This window comes from Cebus imitator, unplaced genomic scaffold (genome assembly GCF_001604975.1).
Source record: "Cebus imitator isolate Cc_AM_T3 unplaced genomic scaffold, Cebus_imitator-1.0 Scaffold72, whole genome shotgun sequence".
Lineage (NCBI taxonomy): Eukaryota > Metazoa > Chordata > Mammalia > Primates > Cebidae > Cebus > Cebus imitator.
The window spans coordinates 6,340,228-6,363,004 of NW_016107387.1; the positions used below are offsets into that span (position 1 = coordinate 6,340,228).

General features: G+C 49.4%; 2 protein-coding genes and 1 pseudogene across 16 annotated transcripts in view; 1 reads left to right on the forward strand and 2 right to left on the reverse strand.

The window, feature by feature from the left end:
* Positions 1-17,695, reverse strand: part of CHD3 (chromodomain helicase DNA binding protein 3) — a 28,448-nt gene extending 10,753 nt beyond the window's left edge. For 6 of the 14 annotated variants that reach the window (XM_017531557.2, XM_017531555.2, XM_017531549.2 and 3 more), the window contains exons 1-20: positions 16,303-16,610; positions 11,566-11,678; positions 10,583-10,753; positions 10,256-10,380; positions 7,794-8,077; positions 7,426-7,556; positions 7,127-7,277; positions 6,772-6,965; positions 6,217-6,450; positions 5,829-6,032; positions 4,306-4,517; positions 3,498-3,629; positions 3,007-3,106; positions 2,402-2,593; positions 2,063-2,263; positions 1,572-1,709; positions 1,205-1,326; positions 884-1,057; positions 644-785; positions 265-396 (exon numbers count right to left, since the gene is read on the reverse strand). In XM_017531557.2, coding sequence (XP_017387046.1) covers positions 265-396; positions 644-785; positions 884-1,057; positions 1,205-1,326; positions 1,572-1,709; positions 2,063-2,263; positions 2,402-2,593; positions 3,007-3,106; positions 3,498-3,629; positions 4,306-4,517; positions 5,829-6,032; positions 6,217-6,450; positions 6,772-6,965; positions 7,127-7,277; positions 7,426-7,556; positions 7,794-8,077; positions 10,256-10,380; positions 10,583-10,753; positions 11,566-11,678; positions 16,303-16,579 — 3,429 coding nt within the window. In that variant the 5' untranslated portion in view covers positions 16,580-16,610. Of the gene's footprint in view, positions 1-264; positions 397-643; positions 786-883; positions 1,058-1,204; positions 1,327-1,571; positions 1,710-2,062; positions 2,264-2,401; positions 2,594-3,006; positions 3,107-3,497; positions 3,630-4,305; positions 4,518-5,828; positions 6,033-6,216; positions 6,451-6,771; positions 6,966-7,126; positions 7,278-7,425; positions 7,557-7,793; positions 8,078-10,255; positions 10,381-10,582; positions 10,754-11,565; positions 11,679-14,305; positions 14,361-16,302; positions 16,611-17,659 lie in introns of those variants that run through there. The other 8 variants (XM_017531564.2, XM_017531554.2, XM_017531551.2 and 5 more) reach the window with 7 other exon arrangements.
* Positions 5,158-5,327, reverse strand: LOC119471767 (annotated as a pseudogene).
* NAA38 (N-alpha-acetyltransferase 38, NatC auxiliary subunit) overlaps positions 15,271-22,777 on the forward strand; it is a 30,766-nt gene continuing 23,259 nt past the window's right edge. The window contains exons 1-2 of one of the 2 annotated variants that reach the window (XR_001826192.2): positions 15,271-16,223; positions 18,053-18,152. The gene's annotated coding sequence lies outside the window, so the exon portion shown is untranslated. The remainder of the gene's footprint in view (positions 16,224-18,052; positions 18,153-22,777) is intronic. The other variant, XR_005200834.1, reaches the window with a different exon arrangement.

The following is a 22,777-nucleotide window of genomic DNA, read 5'->3' on the forward strand; positions in this document are numbered from 1 at the left end:
TCCGGTCCCTAAGGAGGCAGATGGCTCACCCTCACCCTTCCCCCATGCAGCTGAAAAGGAACTAGAGCCAGACTTCAACTTCCAACAACCTTAAGAACAGGCATCAGAGGCCAAGAATAAACTGACTATACAAGAAACTCTTACAGGAAGAATCTCCTCATGTCATACCAGAGCAGCCACAGGAAAAGGGTAAGAAATTAAAGTCTGGAGGGTGAGGAGAGGGAAGAGAAAGCAGATATAAAGACAGCTAAGGGCACAGGTCACCTGCGAGAAGATGAGCACTCTGTGTCCTTGCTCCTTCAGCTTTCGCAGCATCTTCTGTAGCAGCATGAGCTTCCCAGACGACTTAATAAGTGCCCCACCCTCATAAGCCCCACTGGGGAGTTTTGGGGACTCCTGAAAAGGGAGGAGAAAGGAGGAGAAGGTCAGTTGGGAAACACGCCCACATATTCTTACCATGCGTGGAAAGCCAAACGCCCGAATCCAACTTCCACACGTTCCCAATTCCTACTCCACTCAGAGATGCAGTCCCTGGCCTTCCAGCCCAGCTCCACCCTTGTGGCTCAATACCCACCTCCCAACTAGTCCCCACCCATGTTTCCAGAGAGCAGGTGTCTATCAGCTCCCTGCTCTGCGTATCTACCATAGCAGCCACGGGAAAAAGGTATGGATGGTTGCAGCACTTCTTAAGATCCATCATGATGTTAAGCAGCGACACCTGGTTCCCACCACCCCGTGAATTCAAGGCCTCAAAATTTCGAGTCAGGATGTATTTGTAGTATTTCCTAAAGGCCAGCAATAAAGGAAGCAATTACAATATTGCACTTGGAAAGCTACCATCAATCCCCAACCCCTACTCCAGGCAGCTCGACTTGCATCTTACTTCTGCATGGGACTTAGCTCCACCCGAACAATGAGCTCTGTCTTGGCTGGCATGTTCTTAAAGACATCTGCCTTGAGCCTCCGTAGCATGTGTGGCCCCAGCAAATCATGCAGTTTCTTAATCTGGTCCTCTTTGGATATGTCAGCAAACTCCTCCAGGAAGCCCTCCAAGTTGCTTAGAGCCAAGAGACAAGAAAATTAACAGGTTGGCAAGTTCTTTGCCCTGATCTCAGGCTCAATCTACCTCAGATTAATCCTCTACCAGTTCACTTTATCTGCTCCACCTCTTACCTCTACCAACCACCCTTAGGGAACCACTTACTTAAATCTCTCTGGGGTGAGGAAGTTCAAGAGATGGAAGAGCTCCTCCAGATTATTCTGCAATGGGGTTCCTGTCAGCAGCAACTTATGATCTATCTTGTAACCGTTGAGAACCCTGAAAAACTAAAAGATGGGGCAAAGCAAGGCAGGAGAATGGGCTTTATAGCGGCAAGTAACCGACCCACAGCATCGGCCTTTCCCTGCCCCAGCTCCCGTTTCCCTCAGGATCAGAGGCCCCAAATCTCTGGTCCTTTCCCTTTTCCAACCTGGACGTCCTTCCAGACTACAGAAAGTAGTCTGAAACTTTTTTTGTTTTTTAGGACCCGGGCAAGTCGGAGTCCACAACTTCAAGTTTCTTAGTCACTCACCTTGGACTGGTTGTTCTTGAGTCGATGGGCCTCATCCACCACAAGACAGGCCCAGCGGATGGAACCAAGTGCTGCCTGATCAATGGTGATCAGCTCATACGATGTCAGGAGAACATGGAACTTCACCTGTGCCTCCCTCTGCCAACATAAATATTGCCTATTCAGCTGCCACCTGACAACCACGCACCCACACCTCCCGAACCACAGCTTGTCCTGACTGTGGCTCCTAACAGGAGTCATTACTCTGTCCTCTACGCAGGGATTACAGACCATGGTCCCCAAACTTCTGCCCATAATTCCAGTACTGACAGATCCATGTATGCCCCTGGGAATACCTGCCACATCTCTCAGATAGTACTGCAGAGATATAAGGACAGGTGGAGGAACAGAAAGAGAAAGGTGAAGAGAAAGGGGAATAGAGAAACTGAACTGGCTGAGGAAAGGAAGTGACAGATTTGAGGTCTTAGGGGATATGAGGTAGAAGGGCTTACCTTCATCTTAAAAGCTTTCTTGCCCCCTTTGATGGCATTGTCCTCAAAGGAGAATTCATTCTCACGAATGATGGCCCGGCTGTCCTTGTCACCCGTGTATGTCACCACATAGAATTTGGGTGCCCACATCTGGAACTCCCGCTCCCAATTAATGATGGTAGAGAGTGGGGCACTCACCAAGAAGGGACCTTTCGTGTGGCCCTGTGAGTCAAGAATGGGGGCGCCGTAAGTCTAGGCTAGAGGCTGTATACCCCAGTCTTCTGCCTGCTACACTCCATTTTCCTCCCTCCCCACTTCCCCAGTCCAGGCTGTCCCCCTCAAGGGCCTAGAAGCCAGCACCTCCTTATAGAGTGAGTAGAGGAAGACGATGGTTTGTATGGTCTTGCCCAGCCCCATCTCATCAGCCAGAATGGTGTCGGTGCCCTGGGCCCATGAGAAGCGTAGCCAGTTCAGCCCTTCTAGCTGATACATGTGCAGGGTGCCTCCAGTGGCTGTGATAAACCGTGGCTGAGTCTCATATTTCACGGTAGGCTATAGAGACAAAAAGTCAGAAAGCTCAAAGAGATAGTCAGCGGCTCCTCCAGTCTTAGTCTCTTCCTCCCTGGCACTGATACCAAGTTGGATTACAATTCCCTTTACTATGGTCTGAGTTTATGAAAGTTCTCACATCTAGTCTTCAGCCCCCTCCCTCATTCCATAAGACAATATCCAGCAGCACCATGGGGAAGGGCCAGCTGGTGAAAAAGCCCTCAGTGAGCTATCTCTAGTGGTTTCTGCCCTTTCAGGCCAAATTCTTAGCAACTCTTGAAGCAACGCTGGATGCTGAAGGAAGAGCTACTTTTCATGGAGGTTACTGAATCTCTGGGAAGTTCCATCAGTAGCTCTTGGAAAATCTTCAATCACCATGGCTCCAGAAACAAGAAATGCCAACTGAGAGGACTCACATCATTAGTGGGAGAACTGGGAGGCCCATCACCCTGTAGCTCCTTCTTCTTCTTCTTATACTTGCGGGGCTGGGCAGGGTCTTCCCCCATAATTAGTTCTCTGGAAAAAGAGTGAGTCTGAGTGAGGCCTGGTCCTTGGGACCCCTGCACTTTCTTTTCTGAACCCATTCCAGACCTACTTCCCACTGTCCATGACCTAGATTTTCCCATATTTCCTTTTCCCAGGCTCTTTACTCTCACCCTTTGGATTTCACCTCAAGAACCAACCCTCTTACTCTTGAGCATCCTCTTCTTCATCACTCAGCCAGAACTTGTTTCTGTTCCTTACGAGACCTCTTTAGCAAGCCCATCTCAAACAACCCAGGCCAGGTGGCCACCGCCCTAAACTCCAGGTTGAATCAGTCCCTACTGTACCCTCATTTTATGCTGGAGCTTTAGCTTTCATGCCCTCATCCTCAGACTCCCTCTAATCCACAAGCTCCTTCCCTCACCGGTGTCTCCAGTAGCTTTGCTTATGTTCTTCATATTCAGGGATATTCATTTCATCTTCCTCCCACGTGGACTGGTCATATGGCAAGTCCCTCCATTTCACTAGATAGTGGTAATTCCCCTTTTTATCCACACTGTGGGGCAGGAGGCCATGAGGAGGAGCAGGAGGGAAAAAAAACACGATCACAAACAGAAATAAGGCCTGAGATATGCAATTATCAGCAAACATGCAGAATCTGTCACCCAGCCTTCAACAGTGGGCAGCTGGAAGGGAGTTTAGAATAGCTGAAGTGGCAGCCTAACCTTTTCAGGATGGTATCCTAAAAATCAACTGTCACAAAACATTCCTGGAGATCCCTCCCTACATCATTTGTTCACCTCATCACTAAGTATTTTCCTCATGGAGCTCAGAGTCTTGTGGGGAAGGCAGCATTGAAATAACTAAATAAATATGGTAACTTTAGGCAGTAGTAAGTACTATGAAAAAGAAATATTCAAAACACTGGTATGGATGAATCATGTTTCGCATGTTTTGCTTTCATGCCCTTATCCCCAGACTCATGTGCCATGTCTTATGCCACTGGAGATGACAGGAGGCAAAGGATAAAAGGGGCACTGCCTGGCCGGACTTATCTCCTATTTTCTCCCATTCACCTGGAGGAAATAAGGCCAGAAAGGCTGGAGCAACAGCAGAGGTTGTCAAGATTAGATTCATTATTTGGTTAATCAGCAAACACTAACATAGGGTCATCACCATGGTAAGAATAGTGTCACATACCAGGTCCGACCTCCCTTGGACCAAAGATTCACCTGTGGTTGATGATACGGTGGACAGTCATCCACTCTGGCTTGATGCCAAAACGATAGTACTTCTCCTCCATCTCAGCATAGTGTGGGTCTTTCACTTTCCGCTTGTCACTCTTCCCATCATCCTCACCGGAGCCGTAGTCCAGGGGTGGAGGCTCATCCATGTCATTCTTCCGCTGGTAGTTTCGGTACATTACCAAATGGAAGATTTCCAGCTGACAGGGCACAGAAGAAAGGGGAAGAGATTGTCTCAACATCCACAGAGGACAACAGAGAATGGGGAAGAGGCCAACAGGAGGAATGGGATGGGAAAAGGGAACTATGAAATAGGATGGATTGGCTGGGCGCGGTGGCTCACGCCTGTAATCCCAGCACTTTGGGAGGCTGAGGCAGGTGGAACACATGAGGTCAGGAGTTCAAGACCAGTCTGGCCAACATGGCGAAACCCTGTCTCTACTAAAAATGCAAAAATTAGACAGGTGTGGTGGTACACGCCTGTAATCCCAGCTACTCAGGAGGCTGAGGCAGGAGAATCGCTTGAACCCAGAAGGCAGAGGTTGCAGTGAGCTGAGATTGCACCAATGCACTCCAGCCTGGGCAATAGAATAAGATTCTGTCTCAAGAAAAAAAAAAAAAAAGGCTGAGTGCAGTGGCTCACGCCTGTAATCCCAGTTCTTTGGGAGACCAAGGCAGGCGGATCCCCTGAGGTTGGTGAGGTAGGGAGTTCGAGACCAGCCTGACCAACATGGAGAAACCCGGTCTCTACTAAAAATACAAAATCAGCCAGGCATGGTGGCACATGCCTGTAATCCCAGCCACTTGGGAGGCTGAAGCAGGAGAACTGCTTGGACCCAGGAGGTGGAGGTTGAGGTGAGCAGAGATCATGCCAATGCACTCCAGCCTGGGCGACAAGAGCAAAACTCCATCTCAAAAAAGAAAAAGGATGGGTTAGAGACAAATGACAAAACAGGAGAATACATAAATTGATACTACACTTGATCTTAGCCAAAAGGCCGAGAAGCGATGAGAATACATAAATTGAAAGAGATGCAACAGTTTCAGAAGATAAGGCCTGGGTGGGGCTGTTACGAGCAAAAGGAGATAGGGAATGGGGTTATAAAAATTGAGAATTTTAAAATAAATACAGATGGGGTTTCACTATGATGCCCAGGCTGGTCTCAAGCAATATTCCTGCCTTGGTCTCCCAAAGTCCTAGGATTATAGGTGTGAGCCACCATGCCCAGCCAAGAATAGTATAAAACATGGACAAAGATAGATAAGAAAGGACATAAAGTTAAGAAAGGCTATACTATATCTAAGGGAAGAAAGCTAATGGAGATTGGGAGCAAGAGGACTGTAGACCTAAAGAATCACATACGGAAACTAAGCAAGTAGGGTATAAAGGCCAGAGGCCTGAGATGAGGGAAAACAAAGGGTACAGAAGCCCCACAAATAGAGAGGTAAGAGAGGGAGAGAATGGCAGGGAATGAGGTCCTTGGGGAGAGGGAAAGAAAAGGTCCTAGTACCTGAAGCTCCTTGGCCCAGGAGCAGTGCCAGTAGGATAGGCCTACCCACTTGACAAAGAACTCTCGCTCCGATCTGCCTTGAAGAGGACGGGGTGGTGGGACATCTGGATTTCCATCTGCCTGTTGAGGGGCTGGCACTGCTACAGGTGGCTCCCCCCACCGCCAATGCAGGATCTTCTGCACTCGACCCTTCAGCACGGGGCACTTTAGGATGGACACGTGTAAAGAGGAGGAAAGAGGCGGAAAGAACCCACTGTTAGATGAGAGGACAGGGGTCCCACAAGGGTTCGGGAGTGTAGAGAAAGGAAAAGCTGGACATGAGGGCCCCAGTGATGGGGGAAAGGGTCAGGCCTGACAGTAAATACAGAGAGGAGACGGTTCCACTCACTGTGCATCGGGGACACAGCCATTCCCCATTGGGAATGTCAGGCAGGGGAGGATTTAGACAATGAATGTGGTAGGAGGAGATGCACGCGTCACAGCACAGGAGCTCCCCGCCATCCTTGCACACACGGCAGTACTCCATGTGATCATCCTCCTCCTCCTTCTCCCCTTCTTCCTCTCCCTCCTCTTCGTATTCTTCCTCTTCCTCCTTGGCCTCCCACTGGACTCCCTCCTTCTCCTAGGGGGTCAAGGACAGACACACAAACAGATGGAAGAAGTTAAGGAGTGAAACTGAAAGATACAGGCAAAGACAGGACACCTGAATTCTAGAAATGCAGAGAAGACTGGCGGAAACTAAGGAAAAGGACACACCAGTTTCAAAAATGTTGATTCTGGGAACAAAGGTGTGGGAGAAAGGAATACACTAGGATCCTGGACGCTTGGACATCTGTTACTAAGAAGTTCAGCCATCTGGGGTAGGAAGAGGGTAGGTGAAACCAAGGGGGAAAGAAATGGGTGGGTCCCTCAGGGCCATCAGATACTGGCATTAGGTACTTACACAGTGAGGGCAGCTCCATTTGCCCTCAGGAGCCCGGTCAAGCTCAGGATCAAGGCAGACGAGGTGGTAGGCACGAGGGCAGGTGTCGCACAGAATAATTTCCCCACCCTGCTGGCACACCTCACAGTAATCCTGGTGATCTGTCTCGTAGCCATCAACCTCCTCCTCCCCGGCCACTGCAGGACAGCCCAGGACTGTCATATACCCCGGTGGAGGGATAAGGAAGTGGGGCAGGGGGAGATGGAGAGAGAGGGAGAAGGATTGAAGAGAGAAGTCAAAATTGAAAATAAGAAAGACAACAAAGGAATGAGAGAACGGCTAACTGACAGGATCACATGCAGCCAGCACTCCTTACCCTTCTTCTTCTTCCTTCCTGGCCGGCCTCTCTTTAGTTTCTTGGTGCGGACAGGGCCATCAGGCCGGCCTGAGGCACTGTGGACACTGCCACTGTCCAGGTCTGACTCCTCAGCTTCTGGTTCAGGACCTTCGTCACTCTGAAAAACATACTGCCCGTAGCCCCGTGGCCGTCAGTGAGGCAGACTTGATTCCACGCCCTCCCCAGGCCTTTGGCTCTCTGCTCTGGCTTCCCTCACAGATCCCCGCCTCTGGATCCTTGGCCCGCAGGTGTTTAGCAGACAGGGACAGGTCACTCACCGAGCCTCCCTTCTTCCTCTTGCCACCCAGCAGCCCTAGTTTTATTTTGAGTGGTGCCATCTTCTTTCCCCGAAGCTTCTTGCGTCCATCAGGCACTCGGGGGCTCTTACTCCGCCTCTTGTGGCCTGGACCTGAATGAGGAGTGGGGGTGAGAAGAGGAAAAAGTGGAGGTCATGACACATCCTAGAATAATGGAGGTCACAGAGGCCTCTGGACTCCTCTGTAGGCTATGGTTTCACTAAGCCCCACTTCCTGGAAACCATTTCTCCTCCAGCAATCAGGGCTGGGAAGGCGAGAGTTCCAGACTATAATGCAAAGACATGCGGTTTGGAAGATGGGATGACAGTTGTTGGAAGAGAGTTCCCTACCTTTGCCCTCTTTGGTTTTGGCTCTTCGGATGGGTGGGGGCTGGATATCAGCAGCAGGGGGTGGTGGAAGGGCGGGGGGTCCGGAGGGTGCTATGGGGGTGGCCGATGAGACAGCAGCTGACACCTGCTCAGCTACAGCTGCTGCTGCTGCTGCTGCTGCCGCCGCCACAGCAGCTGCTGACCCCTTGAAGGGGTTGTTGGCGCTGAATTCTCTCCATTTGGCCCCAAGGATGGTCATCATCTTAGACATCGGGATCTTAGGATTCTTCTTAGCAATTAGGGGCCTGTAAATATAAAAGCAGAAAGCTCGGACCCTTCACAGATGGTCTGGGAACACTGCCATCTCCCCTCATCAATTAAATCTATGTACATGCTAGGATTCCTGGGTGGTGAGAATATGTCCTATTAGGAGAAACAGCCATTTAAAAAAATAAACAAATAAAAATAAGTTTTAAAAAAGGGGAAAGAACAGGTTTAAAAAAGCATTAAAAAAGAAATACAGGCCAGGCACCATGGCTTGTGCCTGTAATGCCAGGCCAAAGCAGGAGGATTGCTTGAGCTCTGGAGTTCGGGATGAGCCTGGGCAACAAAGCAAGATCCTATCTCTACAAAAAATTAAAATAAAAAAATAATAATTAAGGGGGTGTGGTAGCGCCTATAGTTCCAGCTACTTGAGAGGCTGAGGCAGGAGGATGGCTTGAGCCCAGGAGCTAGAGGATACAGTGAGCTATGATCACACCACTGCACTGAAGCCTGGGTGACAGAATGAGACCCTGTCTTTTAAAAAAAAGGGAAATAAAAAACAGCAAAATAAAACTTAAAAGCATACAAGGTTAAAAAATAATATCGACAAAAATACTTTACTTTTGTATACTACTTCACAGTTCATAAAACACTTTCACATATACCTTATCTCATGCTCACAATAATACTCTTGAGTTACTATGATTCTCTGCATTTTACTAGTAAGCTCCACAGGCCCTGAAGATGGCCTTCTGTAGGACGGAGTGTGAAAGAGATAGACCATGCTGGTTCTGTTTGGGGGTGGGATGCTAAGCTCTTGTGCGGACATGGACGATCCACAGTGCTGAGAAAAGCACCATGTTCAGCAGTGAGGTAGGTGAGACAACATTACTAATGATAGTCACCAGTTGCTGAACGCTTCCTAGGGGCCAGGCACTGATTGCACTGTGCTTTCCATTCATTATCCCACCAAACCCACACAGATTCCTATGAGGTATATATTATTATTATTATTCCCAGTTTATCATTTATTTATTTATTTATTTGAGACAGAGCCTCAATCTGTGCCAGGGTGGAGTGCAGTGGTGCTATCTCAGCTCACTGCAACCTTCGCCTTCCAGGTTCAAGCGATTCTCTTGTCTTACCCTCCTGAATAGCTGGGACGACAGGCGTATGCCACCATGCCCGGCTAATTTTGGTATTTTTTTTCTTTTTAGTAAAGATGGGGTTTCACCATGAGGTAATCCGCCCACCTCAGCCTCCCAAAGTGCTGGGATTATAGGCGTGAGCCACAGCACCTGGCTATTCTCAATTTGTAGAAGAGGAAATTGAGGATTAAAGAAGTTAAGTTACTTGCCCAAAATGTAACCAGGATCTGAACCTAAGCAGCTGTCTCCAGGACACTGAACTGATATGTTAAAGTGCCTCCTTCCCAAAATACATCTCCGCTAATTTTTTTTTTGAGACAGAGTTTCACTCTTGTTGCCCAGGCTAGAGCGCAGTGGCGCCATCTCAGCTCACTACAACCTCCGCCTCCTGGGTGCAAGCAATTCTCCTGCCTCAGCCTCCTGAGTAGCTGGGATTAGAGGCATGCACCACCATGCCTGGCTAATTTTTTTTATGTAGTAGAGACTGGGTTTCACCATGTTGGCCAGGCTGGTCTTGAACTCCTAACCTCAGGTGATCCACCCGCCTGGGCCTCCCAAAGTGCTGGGATTGCAGGTGTGAGCCACCGTGCCTGGCCCATCTCAGCTATTTTCTATTCTACTATTCCCTGCAATCCTTGAGGAGTCTCTGAAGCTCAGGTCCCACTGCCAGCAATGCACCCTGCATTATTACCAGGGCTTAAGGAAGGGGCACAAGACTTGCTAAGTGAGCAAAGGAAGTTCAGGAACACTGATGTATCTCTCAGGTCCAGTCTATAGACAAGTCACAGAGTAGAAGATGGAACTGTTGGGGCAGGGGAGGGCTGTTCTCTAACCCCGCACTGGAATCATGACCGCCCCTCCACTCCTCAACCCTCAGTGAAGAGTTCTTAACTGGGATTCTTGGATCCTTAGGAGTCCAGGAATTCCCTGAAATTACATGTGGAATTTGGTGTGGTTGTGCTGTGAATTCTCTGGAGAGCAGTTTCATAGCTTTCATCAGATTCCAAGGGGTCCAGGGCCTCCCTCAAATGAAAAGTGTCTATGCTCAAGGATTCTCCAGTCTTACCGCACCTCATGAACTGGCTAAAGGCTTTGTAGTTGGTGAGTGTGTGGTAATCCTCCTCAGAGAACACATGTTCCACGTCCTCCAGGCCCCAGGTCAGAAGCAGAGTTGCAGACGACTTCTGTTCCACCTGCTGTGGGAAAAGAGTTTTGGTGAAGTAGGAGCTCCTCCAGCCCCTATTCTGGGCCACGCACACACACACCTGTCTACCTACCCACCAGCTTCCCTGGGCTTTCTGGCTTCTTCCTCCATTTTCCAGTCCAGTCTCCATTCCTCCCCACTTCATGCGCATCTTCAATGCGGATTTCTCACTCTCATTCCCTAATTCTACTCACCTTTTGCCCCCCATCTCCCTCCCCCTTTTTCCGCCGCTTTGTCTTCTTCTCCTTTTTTTCTCGGTGCTTCCTTCTTCGTTTCCGACCGGGTCCGGTTCCATATTCACTGCCCCCACTCTCTGACTTCTCCCGGTACTCATCTCGCTCAGAACCGAATTCCTCCTCACTGTCCTAAGAAAAAGAAATAAAAATAACATTTATTCATTCCTACTCTGTGCCAGAAACTGTTCTCAGCACATATTATATCTTATCTCTTTTAATCTTCACAACAATCCTATGTGGCAGCAATTTGTATCTACTTTTTACAGATGAGGAAACTGAGGCACAGAGAGCCAAATCAATGGACTGGCATCCTAGGCAGAGGAATGCTGGGCTCTTGAATTCATCCAGTCCTCTGGAGCTTGTGCTTTCAACTGCTTCTCTTTGCTGCTGAGGCAAGTTAAATTGACAACGGGGCTCTTCGCTAGGTCTCGTCGAATGAAGTTAGGGTCCCAGATCCCTGAGATACAGGCCAACAGTGGCAGGGAATTGGGGGATGGGCGGGCAAGCCTCCTTGGCTTCAGGACCCCACCCCAACACCAATCATCAGGACCAGAGAAAATGTAGGTCTCTGAGAAGAATGGGTCTTTTTTTTTTTTTTTTTTTTGAGACAGAGTCTCACTCTGTCACCCAGGCTGGACTACAGTGGCATGATCTTGGCTCCCTGCAACCTCTGCTTCCCAGGTTCAAGCAATTCTCCTGCCTCACAGCCTCCCGGGTATCTGGGACTACAGGCGTGTGCCACCACACCTGGCTAATTTTCTATTCTTAGTAAAGATGGGGTTTCACTATGTTGGCCAGGATGGTCTTGAACTCCTGACCTCAGGTGATCCACCCCCTCCTTGGCTTCCCAAAGTGCTGGGATTACAGGCGTGAGCCACCGCGCCCAGCCGAGAACGCGCCTCTTGAGCCTTGCCACAGAGTTAGGAATTCTTGACACTTACACGCTTCTTGCGTTTTCGGGGTTTTCCTGGCTTGTTCTCCTTCTGCTTTTTGGGTCCTCGTTTTCTCTTCTTCACACCCAGTGCTGAAGGCAGCAGCCGAATGTCATCTTTATCTTTGAAGCAAAAGGCACAAGAATACCTAAGCCTCTAGGTTTCCAGTCTCTGAGGCCCCTCTGCTTGCCCCTTCCCCATCTCCGCAGTTCCCACTCTCTAGGAACTCAGCATTAACTCCTCCAAGCCCTGCCTCCCTTCACTGGATGCAAACAGAAAGTGTTTCGAGTACTCTGGGATGCTCTGGTTCTGAATGGGAGGTCAGGGTTCAGAAGAGAAGAGCAGCCAAACCACTCCCCTCCCTCCCTTCCTACTAACAAGGGACCAGGCTCCAGGCCATGGGCTGTGACTGTGGCAGGTCCTTTCAGTCACCGCCAGGGCTCCTCCTGCCTTCCCCCTCACTTCGCCAGCTGGCATCCTGCCCAGGAACTGGGGAAGCCATGCCCAGCTGCTGGCCTGGCCTGACCCCAGCACTTGGAGTGGGGAGACACAAGCTGGCAGCTCCCTAAGCCAGATGCTAGGGAGGGAGAGCCAAAGGTGGACACCTGGGTTCTCACACTAACACCCTGGGGCCCTGACATCTTTTGCCAAGAGGGAGGCCTCTATTTACATTTCCTTGGATAATGACCAGGCATCCTGTCACCCCTACAGAGTCCTGGAGGAAAAGAAACCCTCAGCTGGTAATTTTTCCTTCTTGCCCACAGGATCACAGTGTCTGCCTCCATCATCACACTCTAATTCGGCAGGAGAAAGTCCACAATTACCTAAACATTCCTTCTCCCAAGTAACCTGAAATCTACCTTCAATTCTATTCCCATCTCCTTGCTCCCTTTGAGAACTTGGGGGTTATACCCTTTGTTTCCTGATCTCACCCTTCACCTCAATATTTTGTTTCAGATATCCTGACCCACTCATCTATACGCAGTATAGAAGACCCAAACAAAGATATAGGAACAGACAGACACACCCAGCATATGCCTTCTCAAAAGCGCGCGCGCACTCTTTCTCTTTCTCTCTCTCTCTTCCCTCTCTCTCTCTCTCTCTCTCTCTCTCTCTCTGGCCTACAGATCCAGAGGATGGCCTGTACCTGCTTCAGCAGGGCTAGGTTCCTGGCTTTCTCCCCAGATGTCTCTGTCAGAGGGTCCCAGGCAGGCTTTTCCCTGATATCTCCCCGCCCCATTATCTGTAAAAGTGTCACTCTGTGAAGGCTTGGGGAATGGAGCGTTACTCCATAGGGAGGAAGACAGGACGCCCCACAGACTTGAGGCCCTGGGGCTCTGGTTCGCCTCCCTCCTCTACCAAGCACTAGACTAACCAGCCAGACCTGTCTACACAGGCAGAGGCAGCCGCTGCAGGACGGGAAAGCCTAGGCTTGGCCCAGCCCCTAGCTCTAGGACACACAATCCTTTCTCCCTCCCTCAACAGCCAACGGAAAATTAGCCACAATTAACACCAGAGGCCTCGTTTTCCAGTAGCTCAGAGTCGCAGCCTCTCCTTCCTTCAGTGCTACCTTTCCTGCTAACTCCAGCATCCTGTGTCCCCTTGTGCAGGAAGACACTATAGGACTGCGTGCGTGTGTGCAGGGAGGGTGGCTGTCGAGAGCCCGGGTGTGAAACGGAATGGGGACTGTAATAGGAAGTCAGTAAGGAAGGCGCCATGCCCCAGCAGCCGGCTTACCCTGACCCCTAGGACTTCGGTTGACTTGAACATGGAAGCGGAGGCTGCCGGAGCAGTGGCAAGGGCAGGCCAACTGGCTAACAATCAGGGACCGGGCCTCCACCACCAGCCAAGGTTGGTGCACAAGCCGGTTCACTGTACTCCCCACCCCAGCAGGAGGTTCCCGAACTTGGGCAGCCGTCGATGGCGGGAGAGGCAAAGCAAGAATGGCGAGGAAAGGCAAGGAAGGGTAATAAAGCAAATCTAAGTCCCAACCTCGGTCTCAACAGGCACTCAATGCTGGCCTGGAGCCCAGACTCTCCCACATCCCGGGCTCTGATCTCGGAGGGGCGGGGGGGTGGGGAGGGCCGGCGGGCTCAGGGCGGAGCCTGGCCGCCCGAGAAAGCGGCGGGAGGAGTCTCGGCCGAAGCCTCGCCTCCCGCCCGCCCCTCTCTTCTTCTAATCTCACCATCAATCTCTCACACATATATTTATTTTTTCTCAAATTCCCCTCCCTCCCCCACAACGAACCACCATAATAGGTCTGCTGCACATGCGTACTGCAGGCAGGGGGTGGGTTTGTATTTTCAGACCTTTTGCAAAGAAACTACCAGAATTTTCCGCACCACCCACAATCATTCCCCACCCCCACCTCCAAGGAATCACATCTATATATTATGTTATATTATTTTTCTCGACTTGCCAGAAGGGGGAGGGAGAAGAAATGAGTTTTTGGCTTCCTGCTCCCTTCCCCCACCAACACGAGTGCTATTATTTTAAACGCTTAACAATGTAAGGAGACTGAAGAGAGGGGGAAGGGATAAAATTGGTCTTGGGTAAGAATGTAAAACAAAATGGTGAGAATCAAAGCAGTCGGAATGGAAAACAATGGAAACCTCTCCTGTGCACAAATGCATATTCTAGACAAGAGCGAGGGCAGCCTGAACAAATTTCCTTAGAGGAGGGTTATTTTCCCCACACTTAGGCAGACAGAAATAATGAGTGGGCTAAAAATATTTTCCCGAAGTTTTACCTCCGAAAGTCATCTGAGGGGGTGTATCTGGGTCACTCATTTGACTTGGAGGGCTGAAAGGGAGATAAAAATTGCCCAGGGGGAAAGGGGAGGTGGGTTTTCATTTCTGATGTAAAATGTAAGCAGCCTTTGACGTTTCTTCTGGTCTATTCAGAAAGCCAAGGGGGAAGGGGGAGGCCCGGTTGACACAAAGACCCATCTCAACCTCCGATCCTTTCACGCTTCTCTCCCCCCACGTACCCAGATCCGGGACCCACCCCAACCCACCCCAGATTCCGAGTCCCAATACAAATAGGTGAGCGCTGCCAAGCCCCTGGCAGGACCTGGCGGCCTTTCTTTCCCTCTTTTCAGCGCCTCTGCCGGAGGCAACCCCAAAGGCACCCTCTCCCCACAACTCCCCTTTCCTTCCCCTCCTGCCAAGGCGGGGGGGCTCTCGGGGAGAACTTTTTCAAAACTTTTCTCTTTTTCAGACAAGCTTGGGGGGGCGGGGAGACTTTATCCTGTTTCCAGGAGACACATCCCTCCCCGACACACAAGAAAGCACCCTCCTCTCCCCCAAAGGTCGTCTCAGTTAGACGGGAACGTTTGCCACAGAAGCCACACGGATCAATATGACAGTTTTACAAAGAGCCCGATGTTGGCCGTTTTGAAGTTTGCTGCATTTGTGCCGCATGGCAGCCAGAGGCCTGGGAGTGCGGACGTCCCCTGCTGTTCCCCAAGCAGGGGGTGTGGACACCCCGATGCTCACCTATCCCAAAGACTAGAAATCACTCCACTAGGAGGGTGGTCTGAGGGGGACACCGCTGGGCGCCTGACGCGGCGCAGCGGTCTGGAGAGCGCCTCCCAGAGAATTCCGCCGGGTGACTTGTCACCCCGGGGGACGGGTGCTGAGTGATGGTCAAGCTGCAGAACAGCTGGGTGGGCAGTTCACGCCCCCCAACGTGCTCAGGGAGTGGGTGGTTTCAGCTAGAGAGAGTGACAGTGAATGGCAGCCGCGCGAGAGTCACAGCTGGGCAGCTTGGCCACCCCAGACTGACGGGGTCAGGAGGGGGACCCCCCCCCCACCGCACTTGACACAAAAGAGCCCAGAACCCCGGAGAGATGAAGGGGGTGGAGCTGGGGGCATCTGGTTCCCCAGACACTCTCCTCTCCGCTCCCCAATCCTAAGGGACTGCTGTCCCCTGAAGAGGCTGGGGGAGCGAGGAGACGAGCTCCAGTCTTATTCCAGGAAGTGGTCTGCGTGGACTGTGGCCACCACCTGCCCCTACTCATCAGCAGCCCACAAACATTCACACGACCCCTCCCTCTCGTGCCACCTAACGCCCCTCAGTTGGCGGGCACCTAAGTCCCCACGGGTGGAGGGGGGGTCCAATGGACACCTTTCCCCCTCTGCCTGCCCAAGTCCTGAGCGGAGGGGGGCAGGCCCGCCGGCTGCTCCGTGCGGGGAAACCCCGCTCTCCCTCGGTCCAACCCCACCGGGGCCCGAGCCCGAGGGGCGCTCGCGCGGCCGCCCCTCCCCCACGCACCCCTCCCCCACGCCGCCCTCCGGCCGCCAGGGTCTCCGCGGTCTCTCGCTCGGCCAGGGAGGGGGCCCTGGCTTCGCCTCGGCCGTTTCCTGCCTACCCCCTCCCCGCCGAGGGTAAAAAAAAAACCCTCCTCCTCCTCCTCCCCCGAAAGCCGCGACCGAGTGGCCCGGTCCGCGCGCGCAGCTCGCGCCCGGCGCTCTCCAGCCGGGGTGGCGGCGGCGGCGGCGGCGGCGGTGGCGGCGGTGGTGGTGGCGGCGGGGGAGGGGTGCAGCGGGAGAGGGGAGGAGGCCTGGCCCCGCGGTCGCGGCCGCCACCGACCGCCCGTACCGCCGCAGGGCCACGGGCCCGAGCCCCGGATTCCCGCCCCGGATTCGCCTCGGCTCGGCCGCGCGGTGGGTGTCTCGCCCCCGCCCGGCTTCGCGCGCCCGCGGCTCCCACTTGGGCTTGGGGGGTAGTCGGGCGGCCGCTTACCTGGCGGCGGGGGCGGCGGCGGCGGCGGGGGCAGCGGTGGCGGCGGCGGCGGCGGCGGCGGGAAGAGGTGGCAGCCGGGGGGGCTGTGGCGGTCGCGGCCCCGGTCGTGGCCCGGCCCGCGCCCGAGTACTCCCTCGTCATCGTCCTCCTCATCGTCCTCGTCGGCCGCCTCCACCTCCTCCTCCTCCTCGTCGCCCTCTTCTTCCTCCTCTTCTTCCTCCTCCGACACCACCATCTCCTCCTCCTCCTCCTCCTCGTCCCTCAGAGGGGAAGCCATCCTGTGGCTCTGGCCCCCCCACCACCCCCCCACCCACCGCCCGCCCGCCTCCCCCTCCGCTACCACCACCTCCTCCTCCTCCTCCTCCTCCTCCTCCTCCTCGGCGGCGGCGTCCTCCTCCTCCTCACCTCCTCCCCCAGCCCCCCAAACCCCCGGGCCACCCCCCTCCGAAACCCCCACCCTCGGGGCCGCCGTCTGAGGAGGGGGGCCAAACCACCCCCAAAAATTGTCTTGGAAAAAAATTGAGGAAAGACTTTTTTTCCTTCTCTCTTTCCTCCCAAGAGAACAAGAAAGGGGGATTTAAAATATATATATATATATATACATATATATGTGTGTATATATATAAAAGTTTTCGACTTCTCTCTGCCCCCCTCTCCGTTGCTTTAAATATATTTAAATTCTGAGGGGGGCGCTCAGAAATATTTCTCAGAGCTGAGGCACTAAGATGGCCGCCTTGAAATTATTTTTAAAACAACCCCCCCTCCAGCACCGCCACCCCCTCCATAAAGAAAAGGAGAGGGGGGAAAATCCCCTTTTCAAACAAAATGGCTGGCTTAATATTTCATTTTTCACCCCCCCATTCTCCTCCCTGTTACACCCCCATCTCCAAGCCTCTACCCAGAAACCCACAAATTTCTCCTTTTTCATAACTGATTAGTGCACAGATTAATAGAGATATTTTCCTTGTGTACTGAAGTGTGTGTGTGTGTCTGTGTGTCTGTGTGTGTTGGGGGGGCATGAAGGATTTCTGCATAAAACAAAAATGGCTGCTGTGACTAACTCCCCCCTTATAAAAAATATTTGAGGGGGGGCATTAATCAGTACTCATGCTCAGTCTGACATCAGCATAAATTGTTAAAGGTTAACTAGTTAGATACTAGTCCAACTAGATTTAATTTTTTTTCTTTTCTTTACTAGTCTCTTCCTCCCCACCTCCCTTCTCTAAAGAAAAGCTTTTTTTTTTTTTTTGAATACTTCAGAAGGGAGTGGTTTGATGTGAAGGTTTTTTTTCCCCTTCAGGCATTGAAAAGGAAAAAGATGAAATATATGTTTATATATAACTCTGTTTCTACATACCTCATTGAAGTCACAACGCATTTAATTGTGTACAGATCTTTTAAATGAGAAGCGGGACTGGATTTTTTTCTCCTTTCTTTAAAAAAAGTGATAGAAATCCTAGTGACTTTTGGGGGAGAGAGATGAATAGATACGATGATTGAGTTTTTTTCAAAGGAGTCCATGTTTGATTCTCCCCTTTACCCAGCCTTTTCAGTGATTTATAATTGTTGTAAATTTTATCTTTACTCTTTTCCCCCTTTCCCTTGCTTTCCCCTCCTCCAATTGCTAGAATGTAAAATTCAACTGACTTGAGAGATTAATTTGGGGGTAAATAGGACAAATTTTTAGGATAAAGAGGAAAGAGTCAAATCTGAAGATGGTGAAATTATGTGCTCTTTTCTTTCATTTCAGTATATTCGCCTTCCTCCATGATCTCCAACATTATCCGATAAAGTAGAAGCAACCGAGGTACCGTGAAAAAGAAAGGAACCGGGACTGAGAAAAAGCAGAGGTAGGGGCTACACTCAGGCGTTTTCATCTAACTTTCTGACCTGTGATTTCCAACTGTACCCCAGTGTTTATGGTAAAGTAGTACTAGGAATTGGACAGTTGGAAAGGAGTCCAGAAGTAGCTTTCTCATACAGAGATTTGCTCAGAGAGGTCTAGACAGAAAATGATCCTTGCCAAATGGAGCAAAAGAAGGGCAAATAGCTCAGTGCTACCCTCTTTCATTCTTGTTGACCCTTTCTTACTCTAGCTTCCTCCCATTCCTTTGATCTCCCTTTGCCCCTTCCCTTGCTTCCTATTCCATGCCTGCGGAATCATTTCTGGGTTATTCCTCTACCTCTCCAGTGTAACTGCTGGCCACCCATCTTCGGCTGTGCTCAGCAGCACCTGAGAGGGAGGGGTAGGTGGGCAGCAACCAGAAAGTATTACTGGGAATATGATGCCCATTTTTGTTTATGAAGCTAAAATGTTCCTTATTAGTGCTCCACTCCCCACACTAATGCACTGTACTGGGTGTTGGTTTCCATCCTTTTTTTTTTTTTTTTTTTTTTAACCTGGCCTTTGGAATTCTCTTGCTTCTGTTCCCACATCATTCTGTACTAAGTCTAACTCCTCCTCCTCTTCCAGTCTTCCAGTCGATCTTGCTCTCCTGTCTTCTTTCTCAGTCTCTTTACGAGTTCATCTGGGTATCCCCCTCTTTCTATGTGTGGGCTTCTCTCTGTTGATATCTTTGTTTTTAACTGAGACTATCATTCTCATCCCTTGGACCCGCAGGCTCTGTCACCTCTTAAGTGACTTTCCATCTCTGTCTTCTTTCTGCTTACTTCTGTCTTCCAGTCTCTGACTGCGTGTGGCTCTTCCTCCTGTGTGCCTGACTCCCCCTCTTTCTGGCCCCTTCTGTGTGTGTCTGTGGATCGTACTGTGTCTGGGAAGAGTGTTTCCACGTGTATGTGGGCCATGCAGCGCAAATCATGTGCGCTGCAGCCTCTCTGCCTCTGTGCTCTCTCCCTGTACTGAGAGCCTCTGCCTGCCACATGTTCTATGATCTGCAGGTGCAGGTGGCTAAAGGTGGCCATGTGCATCCCTGTACAAACATTTGTCATTCTCTCTCTTGAGTGTGCTTTGCATGTGGATTTGCTAATTTGCCTTATTCTCCCTCTCCTTGTCCATCCCGCTTTCTGCCTGTCTGCATCTCTTTCCTGTTCATTTTCTCTCTCTCTCTCCCCTGACCTCTTGATTTTTCTTCTTCTCTCCTTGTTTTTGCCTCCCTCTTTACCTGCTTGCTCCTGTTATGGTGTCTGCCTGCCTGCCTGCCTGTCTGCTCCTCCCTGACTGGCTGGCAGCCTCTTTTTCCTCTCTGGTTGTCTGTCTGCTTCTCTGGCTGTTTGCCCACCACTCTCTCTCTAGCCATCTGTCTCCCCGCCTGCCTGTCTCTATCACTTTTTTAGCTTGCATCTCTTGGTTTGTCTACCTTCCAGGCCCTGCCACGGCACCCCATCTTGGTTTGCCTCTTATCCTGCCCTTCTGCTTGTTCCTTTTCTTATTTATTGCCTGTTATTCGTTTTCCCTTCCCTCCCTTGGGGTCTGTCTTGCCTGTCTACCCTGTATGCTGCTATCCCACCGTTTAATGCTTTTCTCTTTTTAGTCTTCGTACTTACCGCTTTTTCTTCCTTTGCTTCTTCTCTGCCAACATCCCATCAATGGAGATAGTCTCTCTCCCCTAAACTTCTCAGGAACCCCTTTGCCTCAAAGTCTTATCTGCCTTCTTGCCACATCCCCTGCCCTGCCTTCTCTCATGTTTGCCTTTATTTCAGTGATCTCTTTTTCTATGTTTCTGGTTCCTCAGACAGTCTGCCTGCCTCAGTCTTTTTGCCATTTTCCCAGTCTCTTGCTGCCTTCCTGCCTTTTTGCTGTCTGTCTGCTCAGCAGGCTCTTGCTGTCCACATCTCTTCTTGCTTTTTTCTTTTCTTTTGTTTCTTTTTCCCAGTTAACTTTTAAACAGGTAGTACCTACTTATGGTACAACATTTAAAAGTATAGAAAGTGGACTGTGAAAAGTAAGCCTCTCTCCCATTCTTCTCCCCTAGTCCCCAAGTTCCTCTCCCCAGAAGCAGCCACTGTTTCACATTGCCTGGATCCTGCTCCAGAGAAGAGTCTACACATAGACACGTCTCTTTGCTTGCTTGCTTTTGCTTGTGTTTTGCTGTACTTCTCCCTACTTTTCTTCCAGTTTTTCCAGATGCTCCTTCCTCTGTAAGTCTGTCAGTACTCCTAACTAACTTGGCTGGGCTTGCCTTTTTTGTCATTTTGATTCTGCCAAGTGCTACCCAAGGCACTTGTCTTTTTGATTGATTAGTTGCTGGTTGCATGCTTTTACTACCAGTACCTGAGGAGTGCTCAGGAAGGCTTTACTCTCTCCAAATGTAGACTACTCTGTGTGGTAAGTTGTCTTGATGACAGCAAGACATCTTTGTTGGTCTCTTCATCACTGAAATATGTATTGGAGAAGGCATGAAAGCACTGGTTGTACTAAAAAGTACCATATAAATATAGGTACAGTTAATAAGTAACAGTAAACTCAGCTTACATGCACACAGAGTCTACAGACGACTTCCCTGCTTTTCTCACTTAGTCTATGTGAATCATTTAAGGGCAGCTGAATCTAGATCCTTTTATGTTGTTGAGCTAGGCCTTAGAAGTTTGTCTTCCTCCTAGTCTAAAAAGCTTTGCTCCTGATTAAAACTTTTTTCCTTTTTCATCCCACCTTCTGGCTCCACTCACATGCTACCTTAGAGACATTTTATAACTCTTTGAGGGAGACAAAGACACAGCCTCTAACCAGGTCTCTTTGAGAAAGATGATCATAAAACTTCTACGCACAATACACTGTTCTTTCATTTCTGCTTTTTTACTGCCTGTTTTCCTGAGTTTAACTGTTTCATCCTCTATCTTTATGTCTCTCCACTCTTTGCCTCTTTCCCTCTTACTTCTCTTTTCTTGTTTTTTTCTTATCTGTCTGTCTTGGTCTCTGTTCTAGCCTCTCTTTCTGATTGGCCCTCTCCCCTTTCTTCTGTCTGATTGGCCTGTATCCTTCCATCACCCCATCTGTCTGCTGGATTCTCCCTCTGCCTGCAATAATGTATGTGATAGCACTTTATAAATTATGAAGCACTGTGTTGTATAAACCACTATTATCACTTTGTCTTCCTTCTTACCTTATTTTTTTCTTCCTTTATCTGTCTTTCCTTCTTCTCTCTTTAGCTCTCTCTCTGCCTGTCTGCATCCCTTTTGGTGATTTTGCCTGTCTTCTCTGTCAGTCATTCTCCATTCTCTCCCTGCCAGCCTATTTTTCTGCCATCCCTCTTCTCTGTCTACTCAGTTCTTGGGTCTCTCTTTCTGTGTTTCCAGGTTTTGCTATATTTCTTTTGCCTGTCTGTTCTCTCTGTCCTTAGGCCTTTTATCTGTGCCTGTGTGTCTCACTGTCTCTAGCTGCTTGTCTCCCTGCCTGTCACTTTCATTGTGAGGCATCAGTCTCTGCCTTCTTCTGTCTTTCAGTACTTCAAAAAATAAAAATTACGTAAAAAATTTACATTCCTTATGATTAATTGGTAGAGGAGAATATGTTTTGGTTTTAATGAGAAGACTATTAAAGGTGAGAACAAAGAACTCAAATATTCAGCTGTCAAATGCAAATGAAGAAAAAATTTTAAAGGACTCTTAAGCTAAGAATAAGCTTATTTAATGCAAAAGTAAGAAACATACCTAAGGCATAGTTTCTAACCTTTTAGGATCGTAGAAAGTTGGAAACTTTCCCCAGAAAAAATAATACACACAAAATATCACATATGTTTTCATGGCATTATGAATACCCTGAAGTCTTTGACCCCAGGCTAAAACTCTGATGTGGGGAACCAATTATAATCAGTGATAGAGCACAGATATGTGCTTATACAACAAGCAGATTAAAAGACTGAAAAAATAATTTCAGTCTATGATTTTCTACTCAAGATGTTAAAGAGATTCCTAACTGTATTTTGGATTATGTAGGTTAGTGATAATAATGAAAGACATGTAAATACTCAGGATATTCTAGACCTAATCATAGCATTTTAGAGATGGAAGGTCTTGCAAATCAGTGGTTCTCAAATGGCTAAGTGAGGTTCCACATGTCCTTTCCTGAAAAAGCCTGTTCTTCATTCTGAGAGGATGTATTTCTGATATATATTTTTATGTAGAATAAACATAGTACGTATTATATTTATGTAGGATAACTGTATATATGCTTAATTTTATATTATAAATTATAATGTTACATGTTATTAAATATACATATACATGCACATATTTATAATGTTAAAAACTTCCTTTCTAAAGCTGAGATAGATCTGTATGGCAGAATGTCTGTGAGTAGATCTTAGTGGGGAGGGGAGAGAAAAAGAATAAGAAAATGACTTTTTATATTTACTGTACAGTCTGAAAATTTTCAACACATACTTCTTTTATAATTATAAAACATTTTAAATATCTTTTTATGACTGTCATAGAGACAAATAGAAGGGTTCATTTACTCTAAATGGGAAGTCAATAAAGAAAGAATTTCACTTCTGGAGGTGTACCAGTTAGAGAAAAT